The sequence below is a fragment of the Pleurodeles waltl genome, chromosome 4_2 (genome assembly GCF_031143425.1).
Source record: "Pleurodeles waltl isolate 20211129_DDA chromosome 4_2, aPleWal1.hap1.20221129, whole genome shotgun sequence".
NCBI classification, from domain to species: Eukaryota; Metazoa; Chordata; class Amphibia; order Caudata; family Salamandridae; genus Pleurodeles; species Pleurodeles waltl.
The window spans coordinates 274,672,051-274,694,267 of NC_090443.1; the positions used below are offsets into that span (position 1 = coordinate 274,672,051).

General features: G+C 46.4%; 1 protein-coding gene across 1 annotated transcript in view; it reads right to left on the reverse strand.

The window, feature by feature from the left end:
• The window catches only part of LOC138293845 (extracellular calcium-sensing receptor-like), a 224,843-nt gene that overhangs the window by 97,651 nt on the left and 104,975 nt on the right, over window positions 1–22,217 (reverse strand). Inside the window, exon 3 of the mRNA XM_069233155.1 lies at window positions 11,761–11,988. Within this exon, the coding sequence (XP_069089256.1) occupies window positions 11,761–11,988 (228 nt within the window). The remainder of the gene's footprint in view (window positions 1–11,760; window positions 11,989–22,217) is intronic.

The window sequence follows — 22,217 nt, forward strand, 5'->3', positions numbered from 1 at the left end:
GTTAAAGTGGCTGTCTATGTTGGCGGTTTCCACCACAGTTGTAATTGCAAATTTTTCACCGCCGGCCTGTTGGCGGTCTTACCACCGCTTTAACACTGTCCGCCAGGGTTGTAATGACCACCATTGTCTAAAAAAAGATGTTATTTTGCAAACCCACTTGCCAGGCCACAAGAGAGATGAAGATGTATGGTAGCTTGCTGTGGACTGAGAAAGACATGTTTGTCGGTGTTCCATGTTTCAAAAATAGTTATCTCTGCTGCCTGATGGGGGTTGGTGGAAAACATTGACCGTAGTCCTTTTTTGGGAGAGCTTTACCTTTACTTCAGGAAAGTAAATTCTTTCTGTGATTCTTCGAAGCAAGCCAAGTTCCTACAGTCCTTGTTTAGTATCTACTCTTTGGAAGCTGGCTTTGTGTGTGGCCAACAAAATAACTTCTTTCGGTTTAAGCCTGACCTTTAGCAGTGGTGCCTGACTAGTGGAACATTTGTGTGGTATAATGCAGAGAGGGCCCGGCACTCTCTTACTCAATGCCCGAATGTAAGCAATATGGGTTACCAATGAGGTTTGGACCCCTTTTGAAGTGACCTCAGTATATGAAGTTGAACAGCAAAAATTAGGTAAACCCATTTAAACATTGATTAGTTCATATCTTGCTTTTCGCAGTTCAAATCTAGAGTGACACATCAGGCAAGTTGCTGCATCCAGTGAAAGATTTATTTTGAGTGCAAGACGAATGAAGATTCATGTGAAGAACATAAGAGATGAACAAACGCCAGAGCAAACGCCGACACGTGTTTCGCCCCTAATGGTATTTGTACCTGGGGCTTTCTCAAGGCTTTTCAGATATTCTTAAAGGAAGTCCATATAAGACCTCATTGTCATTGTTCAATCAATATACATACTGATCGAGAAGGAAAGTCACAGGATGAATCCCTTGTTACTATTCCATAATCATTAAAACATTTGTGTGGTGTCTTCCTTCTTGTAAAGGCTAATTTGGATCCAAGTGACAATAACTATCACCATAATACTTTGATATATGCTAGGTGTAAAGCAGGTATCAATTTACCTTGAAAAATTCAATATTCTTGACTCGGGCATATGGAACATGATCCAGGATAAGGTTAGATGCATACTGAAGTAGGGTGACACAGCTACAACGTTTTCTGGATCTCTTCACTGGTTTTGACATGGTGGACAATGAGGGGTTCGCCCAGATATCAGTGTTAGAGGCGCTGTTCAGTAAGGGTTCCAAGTGCTATCATTTCCACTATTAAATACCTGAAGGTAGCAGTGCTTTGTGGGGTGCATTCATATCTCCTATCCTATTCATCATTTATATCTGCCATTTATCTGACTTCACAATATTGTTTGTTGAAGCTTAGGGTTGTTCAGTGGCCAGGCATTGGTAGATGGTTCATGACTCCCTCAAACTCATTGTGAAGACAACAGAGCCGTTGATTATGGAACACACTATGGTCACACGGACAGCATTCCCTCTATGGAAACATTCCTTTTTCCTGCTCTTAATGGTAACTTGGAGGGTAGATTTGAACCAACAAGCTTCACTATAGGTATGAGTTTGAGCACTGACCAGCTCCTGTTTTTTATTTGTTCTGCGTTTTGAGGAAAGCCCTCTTTTTCCTTCCAAAAATGTTCATACCTTGTTGGTGTTGGGTTATGTGCTTTGACTACTAGACTATTTTAACTGCTAATAATGGAGCATGCCAATAAATTATTGATTCGTTATCATGTACTAAATTCGGCAATGAAGATAGTGTGCAGCAAATGTGATCATGGCTTGAAGGATTTACTCTGAGTCCTTCTGTATGACCAACAGAAGTTATTAGGATCATGAAAGATCAGAGTTAGAAAGCTTCTTCCTCATTACTCTCCAATATGTTAATTGCACTTGTGTAATCAACATCAACTGTGTATTCCACAAATCAAAAAGGCCTCAACTGGAGGATGTTCCTTTTCATTCCAGGCCACACGCTCTGAAAAAATCTGGCCTTATATTTCCTATTGACTGGTTACCACCTACCTTTCATGAAAGTATTAAACACATTCCTATTCTGCAATCATTACAAATCTGGCTGCTTTCTATTGATTTGAATGCTCACAAATTGTTTATCTCAGGTCCTTAAAGCCTTTTAGATATCTGAATGGTTTTTAAATAAAAACAAATGTTGCTTAAACTTGTTTTTGGCATCAGTCGAAAGTCTTGCTACAGGGCTGGTGAAAAATGGACTCAGTTGATCAGACCAACATACTTCAAAAATGTTTAGTCTAATCTGGAGCCCACAGGTGCCCTCATTGCAATAGTGCAGTCTCAAGAAGTAAATTAAGGCAGAATCTTCTGTAATGTTTTCAGCTATAAAATAAGATCTGTTTGTTCAGAAGACAGTATGAAACCTTAGTTGCCTTACTACCTTCAGTGGCTTTGGTCATTCCTCTAGCTTTGAAAAAATGAATGAAAGATTCACATATGACTTTACGTTTCCCTACTAACATCATCTTGGCTTTTCTCAAATCAAACCCTATCCTGTGGCTCTCCACCAGGCACTCAGAGGAAGTCTTGGACTTAAAGCTAGAGCATATAAGCTGGAGAATGAGCTGAATCTATCATATCATTATTAGTGAAATGGGATGCATGATACCAGCAAATACAGATAACCATCTCAAAATACACATGGAGCAGACCAGAAGTTTCTGTGAAAACCACGGTCAAAAGACCTTTAATTTTACATTCACACAGAGACAAACACATTTCTAAGCATCCTGATAGAAAAGGTATAAACCACAGAAAAAAGTGCTTTCGAAAACAAATTCCATTTCACAGGTGAGTGCAAAACGGAACAGATAAGTCCAGCACAACCAAGCCAGTGGCAATGCTTCTTACACTGATTATCCAGCACAGCCACAAAGAAAGTCAACATGCCTTGGTTGGGACAAATCCCCATGTGATATGAATGTAAAATACCATAAGCCTATTCTTAAATTTTATAAAATGTTATTCCACTGCTGTGTGAGCCTGTAAACACTTTATAGCTACTGGACGTGTAGTTATTGCCTTGAAATTCATGGAAGTGGCTGTGTCTCCTGTTTAATCTTAGTAGCTGGTGTATTAGAAGTATGTTTAAAAACTGTAATGACCAGCCTCAAAATTATAGATATTTTAGGAGAAGCAAGCAGCAATGGTAGGACAGCAATGCCCTACAATAAGACACTTCATCAACCTAACAAGACAAGAATAGTGTGAGAAACAATTTAAAAACTTGAGATTATAGGGAAGTTGCTTTTAAATAGTGTCAAAGATTACCAATTGCAGAGTGGAAGGAAACAACTTTGTCATGCAGAAGTATGTGACTACCCTAACTGGGATTCCTAATGCTGCCTTATCAAATAAGTCACACAGGACCGATTTGGAAATTCAATTTTTTTGCAAGTAAATTAGCTCTACTGTAGAACAACTTAGTTACTACACAATGCGATTCACAAACCTACAGTTGGAAATCTCCACCTCTTTTTTACTTTCTATGGACAGATCTCTGCACATGCAAGCTTACAACCTGCTCGACCCTTCACAAACCGGATTCCGAACCAACCACAGCACGGAAACCGCCCTCATCTCAGTCACAGACGACATCAGAACCCTGATGGACAACGGTGAAACAGTCGCCCTCATTCGCCTCGACCTCTCGGCTGCCTTTGACACCGTCTGTCACCGCACCCTAATCACCCGCCTACGCTCCACCGGGATCCAAGGCCAGGCCCTGGACTGGATCGCCTCCTTCCTCGCTAACCGCTCCCAAAGAGTTTACCTCCCTCCGTTTCGCTCAGAACCCACCAAGATCATCTGCGGCGTACCTCAAGGCTCATCGCTCAGCCCGACACTCTTCAATGTCTACATGAGCCCCCTCGCCGACATCGTACGCAAGCACGACATCATCATCACCTCCTACGCCGACGACACCCAACTTGTACTCTCCCTCACCAAGGACCCCGCCAGCGCCAAGACCAACCTACAAGAGGGTATGAAGGACGTCGCAGATTGGATGAGGCTCAGCCGCCTAAAGCTGAACTCTGAAAAAACGGAAGTCCTCATCCTCGGCAACACCCCGTCCGCCTGGGACGACTCCTGGTGGCCCACGGCCCTCGGCACCGCACCGACCCCCGCAGACCACGCCCGCAACCTCGGCTTCATCTTGGACCCTCTTCTCACCATGACCAAGCAAGTCAACGCCGTGTCCTCCGCCTGCTTCCTCACTCTCCGCATGCTCCGCAAGATCTTCCGCTGGATCCCCGCCGACACCAGAAAAACCGTGACCCACGCCCTTGTCACGAGTCGCCTGGACTACGGCAACACCCTCTACGCCGGGACCACCGCCAAACTCCAAAACCGCCTGCAACGCATCCAAAACGCCTCGGCCCGCCTCATCCTCGATGTACCCCGCAACAGCCACATCTCCGCACACCTGAGACACCTGCATTGGCTCCCAGTCAGCAAAAGGATCACCTTCCGTCTTCTCACCCACGCACACAAAGCCCTCCACAACAAGGGACCGGAATACCTCAACAGACGCCTCAGCTTCTACGTCCCCACCCGCCCCCTCCGCTCCGCTGGCCTCGCACTTGCTGCCGTCCCTCGCACCCGCCGCTCCACGGCGGGTGGGAGATCCTTCTCCTTCCTGGCGGCCAAGACCTGGAACTCCCTCCCCACCAGCCTCAGGACCACCCAGGACCACTCCGCTTTCCGGAGACTCCTAAAGACTTGGCTGTTCGAGCAGCGATAACCCCCCCTTTCCCTCCTAGCGCCTTGAGACCCGCACGGGTGAGTAGCGCGCTTTATAAATGTTAATGATTTGATTTGATTTGATTTGATTACTACTTAGGCCTTCATTACAAGCGGTCGAGTAAGCAGTGAGATATTTATACACCAAGCCAGAATTTATTGTAGCAATAAATACAAGTCAATTTGGTCTTTTGGGGAATAACATCCAGATGTTGATTCGTACTGCACCGAAATTTGCATTTTCCAGTATATCCCAGCCATTTTCCCCTGATAAATATTGGCAGGCTTGACCTGGCAATATGTATCACAAAATCCTTAACTGTGATGTGTGCAATAAAAGGAGAGTCACTGCACATATTGCAATTAATTGGGCTTCTATTAATGAGGGCCCTAGTAGTAAACGTAAAAGGAGGTAGGGGGAGTAGTGGAAAATGAGGAATATTTACTAGTAAATGTGAGGGTTTTTGGGAAGGATAAGCAGAGACTTAATGAGCAGTGAGGAGGAGTTTAGGGACGGTACTACTACAACAAAGACCCACCCACAAAAGACTAATGCCCTCATTACCAGTTTAGCAGTTGGACGAGCCTGCTGCTAAACTTGCAGGGATGAGACCACCATCAACCCAGCCACCTCACCCGTCATATTACCGTGTTCCCATCGGGCTGACCGGTGGGAACATCCTATTATGATGTTCCCGTCGGTCAGCCCGGAGGGAACAGTGTTACAGTCTTGGTTTCGGCTCCCCTAAGGGAGTTGAGGCCAATACCATAGCACAACAGCACCCTCCGATAGTGCACTTTCTGCAAAGCAGACAGTGCACATTCTGTGGATGCTGGGAAGGATGGCCCCTGCACTGCCCACAGCATGGTTGTGGGCAGTGCAGCCCCCCGTGGCTTCCAGCACTTCCTTTTCACCAGCATTTGTCATGATGGTTGAACTGCCATAAAAAGGATGGCGGAATGGGGACTTGTGATCAGCACAGCAGTGCTGAACTCAGTATCTCCATGGCTGACCATGAGTCCAACTGCAGTCAGCCCGTCTGGAACCATGTTCCTGGTGGGGAAGGCAGTCTGCTGGTGGTCTAACCACCAGGGTCATAATGTGATGGTCGGACCTCCTGGAGTGCTGCGGTCCAACCTCCACCATAAAGCTGAAGGTCTCAAGAACGCCAGCCTCGTAGTGAGGCCCTACGTTCATTGCTACTGAAAAATGACACTTCGAAAGTTACCTCTGCCCTACAGTTGAAAATATTGTAAATGCACTCCAGTCCATCCTTGGAGTAAGAGTCTCATTAAGAGTTTGGCTGTTGGACAACCCAACTGCCAAACTCAAGGGGATGAGGTGGCCATCAAGCCGGCTTCCTCACCCCCATCATTTTACAATGTTACCACAGGGCTGACCGGCAGGAACATCATATTATGATGTTCCCCCCAGTCAGCCCGGTGGGAACAGTCAGTCTGGTGGGAACAGTGCTATGGTATTGGTTTTGGCTCCCTGAAGGGAGCTGAGGCAAATACTGTAGCACTACAGCACCCTCGGACTACGCACTGTCTGTAAAGCAGACAGAGGGCATTCCGAGGATGCTGGTAAGAGGGGACCCCGCCCTGTGTTTCGCCAGCCTTTTCGTAGTGGGAGTCCCCACCATGAAAAGGCTGGCAGAAACTGGGCTCATGATCAGCGCAGCTGCGCAGAACTCAGCGCCGCCGTGGCTGACCATGATTCTGACGACGTCAGCTCATCAGGACCCATGCTCCTGGCGGGAAGGGCAGCTCCCTGGCGGTCTGACCACCATGGGTGTAATGAGGCAGTTGGACTGCCATGACTGCGGTTGGCCGACCACAATCGCTGCATGGACCTCCTAGGACTGCCAATGTCGTTATTAGGCTCTAAATCTAGCACCACACAAGGTGACTCATAGGTGGTACTATAAGATACTCCCATAGAAAATGATGGCTTGGACTTAATAAACAATCCCTAGAAAATAATGTTAAAATATTTAAGTCATTTCAACATATAAATTGTGTGTGTGTGTATATGCCTTAAAAATATTTCCAAATTAATAATGTTATTAGTTGAAAAAAAATCATAGCTAATGTATTAAAAAATACATTAAAATGTCTAATTTTTATTAAACAATAAAATATAATTTACATTAATTAAACACAATTTTAATTGCATTCATTAAATACTAATGAAAACTAAAATTGTTAGGTAGGATGTTTTTATTTTATTTTAGCATTAATATTTAGAATGTAAATTAATATATTTAAATTATTGAAAGGTTAGTAAATATTTATTTACAGAGGTAATGTGCCCAATTATTTTATATTATTAGCTCTATGGTAAAAATATTTTATTTTATTTTTTGTTATTTATATTTCACAATAAAATAAATAAAATATATATTTTTCAATTATTAAACTTTGATAATTTGCCCTATTCTTTCCAAAAAGGAGCACTGCCAGAGATCACCGCAATGGTGAAAATCTCCAACAAGGTGGCAGAGATCTCCATCTATGTGTCAGAAGCTACAAGAAGTAACTTTACACTTTGGCTCCACCCCAGGTTTTAGGGGGTAGAGACATGTAAGTCCATGTAGGAGGATGGCCTGGCTTATAGTGGGTACCAGAGGTACTTACATCTTGTGCTAGGTCCAGTTATCTCTTATTAGTGTAGACGAGGTGTTTCTAGCAGCTTAGGCTGATGGAAGGTAGCTATGGCAAATCAGCTTAGGCTGAACTAGGAGACATGTAAAGCTCCTACTATACCACTGGTGTCATATGCACAATCTCATAAGAAAACACAATACACAGAAGTACTAAAAATAAAGGTACTTTATTTTTATGACAATATGCCAAAAGTATCTCATTGAATACCCTCAGTATGAGGATAATATACACAAGATATATGTACACAAACCAAATGCAAGCAGTGTAAAGTTACAGTAGATTGAAATAGGAGCACATAAGTATAGGGGCAACACAAACCATATACTCCAAAAGTGGAATGCGAACCACAAATGGACCCCACACCTATGTGAGCTTGTAGAGGGTCACTGGGACTGTAAGAAAACAGTGAGGGTTAGAAAAATAGCCCACCCCAAGACCCTGAAAGGTAGGTGTAAAGTGCACCTACTACCCCCAGAGAGCACAGAAGTCATGATAGGGGGATTCTGCAGGAAGAACATATACCAGCAATGCAACAACAGTGGATTTCCGGACCTGAGTACCTGTAAGACAAGGGGACCAAGTCCAATAGTCGCGTCAGTGTCGAGAGTGGGCAGGATCCCAGGAAATGCCAAGTGAGGGTGCAAGGAAGCTGCCACCTGTTGGAAGAAGCTTGGAGTTCTGCAAGAAAGAAGAGAGCTAGGAACTTTTCCTTTGGAGGATGGATGTCCCACATCACGATAAAGCTTGCATAGGTGTTCCCATGTAGAAAGACCAGAAACAAGCCTTGCTAGCTGCAAGGGTTGCAGTAGAGGTTTTTGGGTGCTGCTGTGGCCCAGGAGGGACCAGGATGTTGCCACTTGGAGGGGGAGACAGAGGAGGCACCCAGCAACTCAGGGAGACCTCACAGAAGCAGGCTGCACCCGCAGAAGTACCTGAACAGGCACTTGGAAGAAAAGTGAACCGGAGTCCATCCGAAGTCACAAAAGGGAGTCCCACGATGCCGGATGACAACTCAGAAGGTTGTGCACTGCAGGAAGGAGTGTCGGGGACGCAGGCTTGGCTGTGCACAAAGGAAATCCTGGAAGAGTGCACAGGAGCTGGAGCAGCTGCAAATCAGACGGTGCCAAGCAATGCAGTCTAGCGTGGGGAGGCAAGGACTTACCTCCACCAAACTTGTCCTGAAGAGTTGCTGGACTGTGGGAGTCACTTGGACGGAGTTGCTGAGTTCCAGGCACCACGCTCATCATGCTGAGAGGGGACCCAGAGGACCAGTGATGCAGTCTTTTTGTGCCTGCAGTTGCAGGGGGAAGATTCCATCAACCCACTGGAGATTTCTTCAGAGCTCCTGGTGCAGAGAGGAAGCAGGCTACCCCCAGAGCATGCACCACCTGGAAACAGTCGAGAAAGCCTGCAGGATGAAGCGATACAAGGTTGCTAGGAGTCGTCTTGCTACTTTGTTGCGGTTTTGCAGGAGTCCTGAGCAGTCAGCGGTCGATCCTTTGGCAGAAGGTGAAGAGGGAGATGCAGAGGAACTCTGATGAGCTCTTGCATTCGTTATCTGGTGAGATCCCCAAAAGAGAGATCCTAAATAGTCAGAAAAGGAGGTTTGGCTACCTAGGAAGGAGGATTGGCTATCAAGAGAGGTAAGAGCCTATCAGAAGGAGCCTCTGACATCACCTGCTGGCACTGGCCACTCAGAGCAGTCCAGTGTGCCCCAAACACCTCTGTTTCCAAGATGGCAGTGGTCTGGGACACACTGGAGGAGCTCTGGGCACCTCCCCTTGGAGGTGCAGGTCAGGGGAGTGATCACTCCTCTTTCCTTTGTCCAGTTTTGCGCCAGAGCAGGGCTGGGGGATCCCTGAACCGGTGTAGACTGGCTTATGCAGAGATGTGCACCATCTGTGCCCATCAAAGCATTTCCAGAGGCTGGGGGAGGCTACTCCTCCCCAGCCCTCACACCTATTTCCAAAGGGAGAGGGTGTTACACCCTCTCTCAGAGGAAGTGCTTTGTTCTGCCTTCCTGGGCCAGGGCTGCCCAGACCCCAGGGGGGCAGAAACCTGTATGAGGGGTTGGCAGCAGCAGCAGCTGCAGTGGAGAGCCCGGAAAGGCAGTTTGGCAGTACCCAGGTACTATGCTAGAGACCGGGGGGATCATGGAATTGTCCCCCCAATGCCAGAATGGCATTGGGGTGACAATTCCATGATCTTAGACATGTTACATGGCCATGTTCGGAGTTACCATTGTGAGGCTATACATAGGTAGTGACCTATGTACAGTGCACGCGTGTAATGGTGTCCCGCACTCACAAAGTCCGGGGAATTTGCCCTGAACGATGTGGGGGCACCTTGGCTAGTGCCAGGGTGCCCACACACTAATAAGTTACTTAAGTGAAGTGGTAAATGGCTGTGAAATAATGTGGATGTTATTTCACGCAGGCTGCAATGGCAGGCCTGTGTAAGAATTGTCATAGCTCCCTATGGGTGGAAAAAGAAATGCTGCAGCCCATAGGGATCTCCTGGAGCTCCAATACCCTGGGTACCTCAGTACCATATACTGGGGAATTACATGGGTGTACCAGTATGCCAATGTGAATTGGTCAATTTAGTCACTAGCCTGTTAGTGACAAATTTGGAAAGCCGAGAGAGCATAACCACTGAGGTTCTGGTTAGCAGAGCCTCAGTGAGACAGTCAGGCATCACACAGGGAACACATACAGGGCACATACTTATGAGAACTGGGGCCCTGCCTGGCAGGGTCGCAATGACGCATAGACTAAAACAACATATATACAGTAAAATATGGGGGTAACATGCCAGGCAAGATGGTACTTTCCTACAGTCCACACTTTGGAGTAAATTTACACTCAGAAACAGTGAATAATCAAAAGTAGTACATTTATTCCAAAGTGCATGGACAAATTCACACATGTTGATTTACTCAGGTGTACATTTACCATTGTTAACAGGTCCCACAGTGTCTGAGTATGAATGAAAGTCCTATTAGCTGCCACCAGATATGCCAGTTCTTTAACTATCTAAAATGTTTTTTCCTCTTAGATTTAGCCTCGACTATTTGGTCTAAATAGGATGTGTGTCATGAATTTCTGCACGCCCCTTAGTAAATATACATATATTCCTCTGTATAGAAAGGTTTCACGCATATATGGTCCATACCAAGCACATTCTACGTTTAATGTACAATTTAAATTTGCTATCACTAGCGAGAACTGGTGAGGCTGATTCATCTAAAATTGGCTTCATCCTAAACGTGGTAGAAAGAGCACTATTTAAGACTCATGACACTATGAGTCATGAAGAAAACCTTGTGTAGGCTGAGGAGCAGTCAATCCTGCTTCAAGAAATTAATGCTGCTCTTGGGCCCATTTTTATAACATGTTCTGCCCTTTGTCTGCACATATGATGCACCTCAAAATGAATGTCAGCATTATAAATAAATCAGAACCAAAAATATTTCCAAAGAGAAATTTAGTGACAGCAATTAAGAGTATGACGTCCTTCATGCACTAGGCCCTCAGTTAATTTGTTAATTCCCAAGGTACTTATATGTTCCTTGTACTCTTTATGTAGTGCATCTCTGGCATTGTTAATCTAGGGTATCAAGTGCTCTTCTATTGTCATCTGACTAGAGTGCAAAATTAAAAATTAAAAAGGCAAAAGAAAAAGTTCTGTCACACTAAAATCCAGCTTATAGGGCACTGGTGCACGTGATGTGACTATGGATGAAAGCCCCTCCCGAAGCTTCTCAAGACTATTACTTATCTCATAGGCAGCCAAAGCAGATGTTATCCATGATGGGATGGCACCCTTGAGGCACTCCTATACCAGCCTCCCTCTGTCCTGCTAGACTGAACACACCTTAATCATGATGTCTAGTAAGAAAAATGTCAGAGGCATATTTCATACTCTCCTGGACCATATCTTGGCTGTCCATTCTGTCCAGCTCACCTTGACTATTTTGCAGTGTTCAAGCACATATGTACTAAATGAAAATTAAAGGCTTCTAATTAAGGTTACAGAGATGGAGTTCTAAGGGGAACAATTTGCCAACATATTAAAACCAGTTACTTTAAAAATTGCCCTAATCAGGAATTTAAAGTTCTCCTGTACATAAACAAGTAGACAGGACGCTGAGATTAAAATTACTGTACTGTCTGGGAGGGAGCCATTTGCAGCTGCTTTTATAGCGTATTCTGTATATTTTTGGTTTCTGCTGTAGTTTCTGTATTCATATAGACAGAGGTCACATTATCCCATTTGCAGTGTTTGTTTCTCACCTGAGAGGAGCCCTCACCCCAGAGGATGGAGCTCACATTGATAAGCAGCTTCTCAGCGTCTGGAGAAGCAGCGTCGTAGTTGCCAACTTTCAAAAATTTGCTGGTGTCATCTGCATAAAGTTGCCAGTTCAAGATATCAAATGCCACCGGGGAGTCACCATTAGCATCGAAAAACATGCCTCGGCCTGTTGTGGTCTTAAAATGCACATTCTTCACATAGTGGAAAACCTAGAAGAAATAGCAAGATATCTGTAATGTCCAGCAATATGGAGCAGCAAATAGAATAATTCATGCATACAGCCTGATTTAGGGCCTCATTACAAGGCTGGTGGTCTTGAGACCGCCAGCCTTGCGGTGGTAGTCAGGACTGCTGCTGCTTTGGCGGTTCGAATGCCACATTAAGATCCTGGCGATCAGACTGCCAGGATTCTGCCTTCTCCGCCGGGATCGGTGATCCCAATGGGTTGACTACAGATGGAGGTCGCAGTCAGCCTGGGCGTCACTGCATGCAGTGCCGCCCTGCTGATTACCACCTCATTCTCCGCCAGCCTTTTCAAAGTGGTTTTACCATCAGGAAAACTCTGGTAGAGAAAAGGTGTAGGGGGCCACTCTGCCACTTGGCATGGGCAGTGCAGGGATCCCTCTGCCCAGCACCATCGCAATGTTCACTGTCTGCTATGCAGACAGTGAACATTGTGAGGGTGCTGGTGCACTCTGCAGGCTCACCATTACCGTCAGCTCGATTTCGAGCAGGAGACAATGCTGCTGCCAGTTTCACACTAGGCTGATGGGCGGAAACTTCAGTTTCCGCCTGTCAGCCCAAAGGGAAACTCCTAATAGGTCCGGTGGAGTGTTCACCACTATGGCAGCAGCCACCCTGTCGGGAGTTTGGCGGACGCATGTTCCTGTCCACCAGATGCATAATTAGGCCCTTAGCATTTGGACAAAGTAAATGTGCAATCCTAATGTATTTAGAATTTTTTTTGCCCAAAATTTGATGATGAAAATTCAGCCTCTAATATAAGATGAAAATACTCTTCCTTTGCTGTACCCCTAGCACCACTTACGCACCCGTTTATTGTGACATTTATCAATGCATCGAGGCAAGTATGTATATCATACTCCCTTATGCTGGCTCATGTGCAGAAGCGGAAGTAGTGTTTAGTGTAGCTATAGACTCAGTTTTGCATTAAAAGAGCTGTGTTCTGATCTAAGTATTGCCACATGATCACAATGTTATGTGATTCTGTTCATCTACGTGTTTGTGTGCAACTGACACATATGCTTACAGTGAAAAACAAAACTGCATCTAGTTTGGTATAAATCATGTGTTCCCACCCATTTCTTTACATCATCTAATGGTACCTCTGACGTAGATAGAACACAGATAACACAAATAGTACTAAAATGTATACATCACTTTATGCCACTTCTAATAGTAAAATGTTCTCCATAAACGTTGCCGCTAGTTTTCGGAGCTAGGAGTGTAATGAAAATACTTGCATGTACTCCATGGCATGATCAATATTTGATAATAATGCCAGCACGTGTGCTGTCCCTAATTATTTCATAATTGGTCAGGTGGTTGGGCATCATATTGAATAATAAAATTGTGATATAAAAATATTGTGGAAGAAACATTGTGATGTCAAAATATTGTGGACATATATACTGAAGTATATCAGTTTTTGTCATGTTTTTATTAGCATTGTAAAGTAAAGTGTTTACTGAAACATCATTATACATAATGTTATTTATTGCAATATTGTGGGGAGTTTTCTGAAGTATTTTATATTACATTTGTATTTTATTTAATATTGTATATGTGCATGTTGTATTTGTATTTTGTTAAATACATTTTCAAATGCAAAGTTTGATTTTTTTGGTAAATTGGTTGAATGTTTTCTATAGTTCTACAACAATTATTATTTTTTATTTTTATTTATGTGTCTAAAATATATTTTAGTTTTGTGTACATGTGTACTTATTGCATGTATATATTGTGATTTGTTTAATTTACATTAAGACATTTTAATAATTACGTTTTTTTAAAATACAAATATTTGTTAATGGTATTAAGAATATATATAATGTGATAGTTTGTAATTTTTAAAATATGTATATTGTTAGTAAATGTGTATTGGAAAATTAAAATAATAATTTACAAATATTTCAATTATAATATTATTTTGGTTACTTTAAAAACATATTATACAATTTATGTAATGCAATATTTTATTTATTTTTAAATGTTGCTCATATTTTTGTGCATTACTTTATATTGCTTTAGATTCACTCTTGGTGTATTTATGTTAAATTAAAAAATATATATGAGTTGCATTTATTTGATTCTTATTGCTGTTTTTCATTTTGAAAAACATTGTTTTGTCCTGCAGTAATACTGAACACATGTTTTAGCGTCTTGCTCAAAATGGTTTAAATTGGAGTAGTATTATGATGTTTCCGCCGGTCAGGCCGGTGGCAACAGAGCTATGGCATTGGTCTCGGCTCCCTTAAGGAGCACTACACACTAGGGGTGAGACCACCATCAACCCAGCCACCTCACCCCAGTCGTATTACCATGTTCCCATCGGGCTGACTGGTGGGAACATCCTATTATGACGTTCCCATCGGTCAGTGCTACAGTATTGGTTTCGGCTCCCCTAAGAGAGCCGAGGCCAATACCATAGCACAACAACACCCTTGAAGTGTGCACTGTCTGCAAGGCAGACAGTGTGCATTCCAAGAGTGCTGGCCAGGGGGCCTGCATTGCCCCTGCCATGGGTATGGGCAGTGCAGGACCCCCCCTGTATTCCCCAGCACTGTGTTTCTGCCAGCCTTTCCATTCCAGGGTCCCCACCATGAAAAGGCTGGAGGAAACAGGAGACATGATTAGCATGACTATGCTGAGTTCAGTGCCCCCCGTGGCTGACCATGAGTCCAACTGCCGTCAGCTAGTCAGTAACCATGTTCTCGGCGGTGACAGCAGTCCCATAGCAGTCCAACCTCCTAGGTCGTATTGTGGTAGTCAGAGCTCCTAGAGTGCGGCGGTCCGACTGCCACCACAAACAGACTCTTAATAAGGCCCCAAATCTAAGCCAGTGTCCAGCACCTTCCTCACCATCACATTGACTGGATTGCAACCTACAAATAAGTGATCTTTATGAACTGGCAAGGGGAAAGATAGTATCTTGAACACAATGGGGGTCATTACAATCCTGGCGGTCAAAGACCGCCAGGGCTGTTTTGGCGATTGCACTGGCAACAGGCTGGCGGTGCAATCTTGTGTATTTTGCGCCGCCGGGGCTGGCAGTTTCCCGCCACATTTGCCCTGGCGGTGATAATCCGCCTGCGCTGCCCAGGGGATTACGAGTCCTCGACCGCCAGGAAAAGGCTGGCGGTACAGGGAAGCGCGTCCCTTGTGGGTCCCTGCACTGCCCATGCCACTGGCATGCAGACAGTGAAAAGCGCAACGGGTGCAACTGCACCCGTCTCACGACCACAACACCGCCGGCTCCAAAATGACCGAGGCGGGAGTGCGGCTGAATTGGCGGCCGCCCGGCGGTCAGATCTTGGCGGGTGGCTGAAACCGCCCGCCTAGGTCATAATGAGGGCCAATGTTCTTAAGGCCAACTTGAGGTCGAGGAGAATCTCACAAATGCAGAAATTGGTTGTGTTCTGATGAAGGCTTGTTAAGATGGGGCCCCAAACCCAAGTGGCTTATCACAAGCCATTTTCAAGGAGGATGCTGTATTTTGGTCAGGGGTTTTAAGATCTTTATACCAAGAAATTAGATAAATTGGCATTATTCCAGAGTCCTGGCATGGTTCTATTATTCATCCAATCTATAAGGGAGTGGACAGGGCTAACCAAGGTAACTATAGGGTCATAGTCCTCCTTGACATGGAGGCAAAGTATTTCGCCTCGCTGGTCCTTACAGATCTGGTGGATTGGTCCTAAAGTAACAAAATTATCCACTTCAATCAAACAGGATTTAGGAATGGAGTGGGGACAACAGATAGCATACTTGTGATATCTTTTCTTGGAGAGCATGTTTACGGCTAAAGAATAATCTTTATCTAGCATTCAATGACTTTAAAGCCGCATTTGATTGGGTTAATAGGCAATTGATTCGGAGTAAGTTAAAGCTATGGGGCCTCCCAGATTCCCTGGTAAAGGTGATAATACTATAATATTCAGATATATGGGTTCAGCTACAAATTGGTGATGGTACAAAGCTCTCAAGGGAAATTCCCATGTATTCCAGCTTGAAGCAAGGATGTGTGCTGGCACCGCACCTATTTAATCTTTTTAAGGCAGATCTTTTTCTAATTTTAAATCATGTGAACTCACAACCGCCACGTCTGGGATCCTTCTCTCTTATCCACTTATTTTAGGCAGAGGATCCAGTGCTGCTTAGCCACAATAAGATAGGCTTGCAATGGTCTCTAAATTCATTATCTGTCAACACCAGGGCAGTGCGCACTCTACGGGCGACTAGAATGCAAAAACACAGCACTCTCAAGGCAACGTAATTTATGCATTGTGCTGATATGTTGTTGTTTAACCTTTTGCATTGCAGAGTTCAATCCTGAAGGCTTATTTTTAAGATGCTTATAAATACTGTTCATTTGCAATGTATTGCTGCAGGCTTTCCGAGTGTGTCAGGGTGTGGTCCCCTTCCAGGGCCTTCTAGAAGCTTTCCCTGCAGCATGCCTGAGTGTGGTTGTGGGCTGGGCCAAGACTCTATAAAAGGGAGCCAGCCCAGCTCCACGTGCTCACTATTCAGAGGTCCCGGTGCAGAGCAACAGCAACTTCCTGAGCTCCTGTTCCGGTGGCCTACTTTGATCTTCCAGGCCTCTACCCTTCATTCTATATTAGGGATCCTTAATCAGGGCGGTAAGACGGAGGTTGGGCTGGGACCTGACCCCGTTATCGAGGACGCTCAAATTCTTGAGCCTAATTCTTACATGACAAACAATTTACTCTTGCGCGTGTGAATGTGCGCTTGGACGTTTCGTGGCATTTGAATGCTGTTTCTAGAATCGGCAAGACGCGCAATTCTTTCTCTGTGTTTAATTCATGTTATTCATTGTGCGCAGTTACATGGTGGCCTTCGAATCCGCAAGACGCACAATTCGCTTTCTAGTGATTTAACCCTTGATATTTATTGTGCGCTACCATTCCTTGGCAGTTACATGGTGGCCTTCGAATCGGCAAGACGCGTGATTCGCTTTCTAGTGATTTAACCCTTGATATTCATTGTGCGCTACCATTCCTTGGCAGTTACATGGTGGCATTCGAATGGGCAAGACGCGTAATTCTTTCCTCGTGCTTAATTCATGTTATTCATTGTGCGCTACCATTCCTTGGCAGTTTCATGGTGGCATTCGAATCGGCAAGTCACGCGATTCTTTCCTCGTGCTTAATTCATATTATTCATTGTGAGCTACCATTCCTTGGCAGTTACATGGTGGCATTCGAATCTTCAAGACGCACGATTCTTTCCTAGTGCTTAATTCATGTTATTCATTGTGCGCTACCATTCCTTGGCAGTTACATGAAGGCATTCGAATCAGCAAGACGCGCAATTCTTTCCTCATGCTTAATTCATGTTATTCATTGTACACTACCATTCTAAGGCATTTACTTGGTAGTACTCGAGTTGCCAAGTCGCGTGATTTGTTCCTTGAATCTACGTTGTTTTATTCATGGTGCACAATCCTTTTATGGTGTTTCCTACCTATGTGAAAATCTGCAATGTGCGAAATTCATGTTCCAACATTTTGAGAGAACAAAGAAGGCCAGAGTTCTAGATGTAATGTTATGTGTTCCTGATATGTATTCTTAAAAAAGATTCATATGATGGTTCAGAATTTATTCAGATTGTTTCCTGATTTTCATGCAAAAGAAAGTACTTGAATTTGAAAGTTTCATTTAACCTCTCTTGATTCCCTCACAGGTATTCAGTCATTTTGAAGCCTAGTCATTTTAAGTCTATTCTTAGGTTGTTCATGTTTTCAGAATGACGATGCTTAGAGTCATAACCTAGTACTGATTTCATGAGATGTAATTTTTATGTTGTGTGTTTTAACCTTTTGCTTCCTAATCCCCTTTTCCCCACTTGGACTCTCTTAGACTTTGTGACAAATCTAATCAGAGTATTGGAGCTGTCTTGTGGTGGAAGTGTTGGGAACGTGCACAGACCCCGAGGATCTGGTGACTCTGACATTATCTGAATACATAACCTTGAATCAACAGGAGATCAATGTGGCTAAATCTAAAGTTATGCTAGTTGGCCCTCACCATTCATTCTCCATTAATCTGACCCAGACTAATTTACCACTAGTCATTGTGCCGCACTATAAATACTTGGGTATATACTTGGATGCCCAGGGTTAATTTGCACAGCAGAAACATTACATCAAGAATAAGGCAGCATCACTGACTCACATTTTTTCAGTTTTGGCCAGGCAGTAAGATGGTCCTTCCTTTCATCCGTTGCTAACAGTAGCCTCCTCAAAATTACTGCCATCGCTCACTAACACTGTTATTGCGACGAACGGCTTGTATGCTGCTTTAATAGACAAAATCCAGCTGAGGGTTTTTAGGCACAACTTTGATTAGAATTTGGGCTAACACAGCAAGATTAGCAAAAAAAGCTTCTGCTGTCAAACCATGGTATAAAATCAGTGGAGTTAGGGGTGTGGCCAAGATGGCGGCGTGAGCAGACGCATGTCTGTGAGCTCCGGTGCCCAGGGCATCTGCAGCAGCGTAGCGACCCTGGGCCAACACCAGCGAGGGCGCCCCGAGGAGCGGGGAGCGCCAGGAAGGCACGGGTGCTCGAAAGAGCTACCGGACAGACGTTTGACGGTCTGGGAGGGCCGTCGGGCGGGAGCCTCTCAGGCCCAGGTCGCGCTCGCGGTCGGCGGGCGCGGAGGCCGGGGGCTCTGGCCACGGGGAGCGGCTTCGCAGGTGAGGGCGGAATGAGGAGCCCGTTGGGGCTCGGCACGGCGCTGAGCAGGAGCCGGCTGCGGCTGTTGGCCACGAAGGTACGGAGCCAGGGGGCCGCGATACCGGGGAAGCGACATGTGGCTTTGGCCTCCCGGGGCCAGAGGAGGCTGTCTGATGGCCAGGGGGCGGGAGTGTGGCCCCAGCGAACTGTGGAGGCGGCGGTGGGTTTGCCTGCCCCTCCCGGTCCCCAAGATGAGAGGTCCCCGTGGAGTGCAGGGATGAGCATGAGCCCTCTGATCGGCAGGACAATCGGCCCGCGGTGAGGCCGGAGGAGGCCTTCTGACGGCCAGGGAATGGGAGTGTGGCCCTGGCGAACTGTGGAGGCGGCGGTAGGTTTGCCTGGCTCCCCTCTGGTCCCCGAGATGAGAGGGCCCTGTGGAGTGCAGGGATGAGTGTGGGCCCTCGGATCAGCGGGACAATCGGCCCACGGTGAGGCTGGACCGGCGCTGGCCTAGGTGCACACTGTTCGGTGGAGCTGGGCCTTGTTGGAGCCATATAATAAGAAGTGCCCGACCGCCTTGGCCCTGGAGGAGGAGAGGAAAGGGAACATATGGTCTCCCCGGGCCAGAGCACGTGTAGACGGCGAGAGTGGGCTGCCCCAGTGTGAGGAGCTGATTCTGTAAGAACTGGCTCGAGGGGCTGCAGTGCAGACAGTGATTGGTGCTGGGCTGGTCCCTGAGCCGGCTGGTGAGCTGACTTCTGATGACGTCCTCTAAGCCTAAAAGAGATCAGTCAGTGAGGGAGATGTTGACCAGATCTCATCTGGCGCATGGCAGGCCGGCTGAGGGGCCCGTTATGGCAAAGGGGGCCGAAGACCGGGGTGAGGCGGAGGACGATGGTGGGGCCCCAGTCACGAAAGGCTTTCTTACCTCCTTGTTTGACTCGCTTAGGAGGGACCTGCAGGAGCTTCGGAGAGATATCTCCCTGGAGATGAGGGAGATACGCGCGGACATTACATCGCTAGGAAAAAGGGTGGCGAATGTCGAGGACAGTGAGATCTTCCGGGGGAAGAAGTGGATTAACTGCAACAGGAGGTCATACGTCTTCGTGAGCAACAGGAACTCCTACAGATCGCGACAGAAGACTTAGAAAACCGCTGTAGGTGGCATAACATACGCATCAGGGGAGCTCCGACCGGGGTGGAAGGAGAGGATATTAGAGGGTTTGTTATAGCACTGTTCCGCTCCATTCTGGGCCCAGAAGATACGCAAGAGATCACCCTCGATCGGTCTCACAGAGCGGGCCAGATGGGAGGAACCAGAGAGCACCCTCCTGATATCCTAGCATGTGTGCATAATTACATGACTAAAGAAAGCATTCTGCGGAGAACGCGAAACCTCTCTCAGGTCCAGTTCAGAGGACACACACTTCAGCTATTTCAGGACCTCTCGCTGAGGACTCTGCAGAGGCTTAAGCCCAATACGGAGCACCCACGGATGAATGCTATGGCTTATACCTGGGGTCACCCCTTCCGCCTTGTTTCGTTAGGAGGCCCAGCTGCATCAGGTGAAATCTTTGCAGGAGGCACGCAGGATCCTACATACGGAGGAGCCGGAGCGTAGTGCCAGGCCGCGCAAGGAGGCCTCTGCAGAGGGCCGCCCACGTTGGCGGAGGAAGGAGAGGAAGAGGAAGCAACCAAGGCCGTCCTCGACTGAACAAGCACTGAAGAGACAATCTGTACTGAGCAGTCTTGCTGCTGGGACCAGTGCCTAAAGCAGATGGCACCTGAGTATCGCTACAATGGTCTGGGGTCGTTTTAGAATAAGCAGTGAGACTGTTTGAGACTGGCCCAGGTGGTGGGGTCGCTGGTTACCAAGTGAAGACCTTCTGAGGTGATGCCGACCCCTGTCAGGATTCTGGCCTCTTTTGGGATGTGTGATAGAGGACTTGTGTGTTTAAATATGCACCTGTTGTGCACCATTGTTTTGTGTTTTGGTGCTTCCCCTGAAATTTCCATGTGCTCTGATCTTGATCACTGTCACGATGTGTGCAGGCCACCCCTGGGCCGTCCTTGTCTCCTGATCCTGGGTGGGGGTCCCCGCCTAGATTGCGTGACTCGCTTAGTAACGCATGTCCCTTAAATGTCTAAGCCTAAATGTCCGGGGGCTCAATAGTCCAGCAAAGAGGTTAGCGATCCCTTCTGCCCTCGAGAGGTCTGAGAGTCATATCTGCCTCCTTCAGGAGACGCACTTACTGCCAAAGGATACATACTGTATGCGCTCGAGGTGGTTTCCCCAGCAGTTTTGGTCCTCTGCTCCTACGAAGCATGCTGGGGTGGCGATACTATTATCGAAGGCCTTTCCTGGAGAGGTAATCACCAAGATACATGAGATTAAGGGCAGGTTCCTGGCCATTAGGGTGCGTGTTGGGACATTCCTCTTCACTATTGCCACATTATATGCCCCTAATGCTCAGCAAGACATTTTCATGAGGCAGCCTACATCTGCAATGCTTACTACACCGGACAGGGCTATTTTGGTAGGGGGGACTTCAATTTGGTCATGGACAATGAGTTGGACCATTCTGGGCATCGATATGGGCAGATGGGGGCATTGACTCGGGCGGGCGACAGTGGTTAGCTGATTGTGACCTGGAGGTCGTCTGGAGGAGGGCGCACCCAACGCTCCGGGACTACAAATTCTATTCAGCCTCCTCAAAGATGTATACCCCTATAGACTTCTTCTTGGCTTCCTCAGAGTTTACTTCCCGAATCAGGGAGACTGCAATTGAGCCTCGGGCTCTGACAGATCATGCCCCCATTACGTTGGTGGCCCGTCTTGATGTGGGACGAGTAGGGACACCGGGCTGGCGCTTTAGGGACACTATACTGCAGAGCCGGGTGGCGGAGGAGACGTTGCGATGCGCGATCATGGACTACCTTAGATACAATGACGATGGGAGCACTAGCCTGGAGTCACTGTGGGAGGCATTGAAAGTAATAGTCCGTGGAGAGGTGATATCGCTTTCGGCCAAAGAAAACAAAACTAGGAGGGAGTAGAGGGCGGTGTTAGAGCAGAAACGAACGGCTCTAGAGCGCTCCCACAAGCATACTGGCTCTCCTAGAGTGTGGAGGGAGTTGGAGAGGGCGCGTCATCATCTGAAATGGCTGGATTGGGACAGGGCAGAGTATGCAGTAATTCAACTTAAACACAAATATTATATAGGGAGTAACCGCTGTGGGAAACTCCTTGCCCACCAGCTGAGGGCGCATCGCTCGGCCACGGCTATAAAGATGGTGCGCTCCCCTTCTCAGGGTGAGGTACGAATGGACGGACAAATGGCTGAGGTGTTTGCTGATTTTTATAGAGAGTTGTATGCTGCGGATACGGGGAACGAAGCGGACCCTGACGCCTTTCTCATGGAATGTCGTATTGTCCCGCTCCGTGAGCGAGATGAAGCCGCCCTGGATCAGCCCATTAGGTTGGAGGAGGTGATTTCAGCGA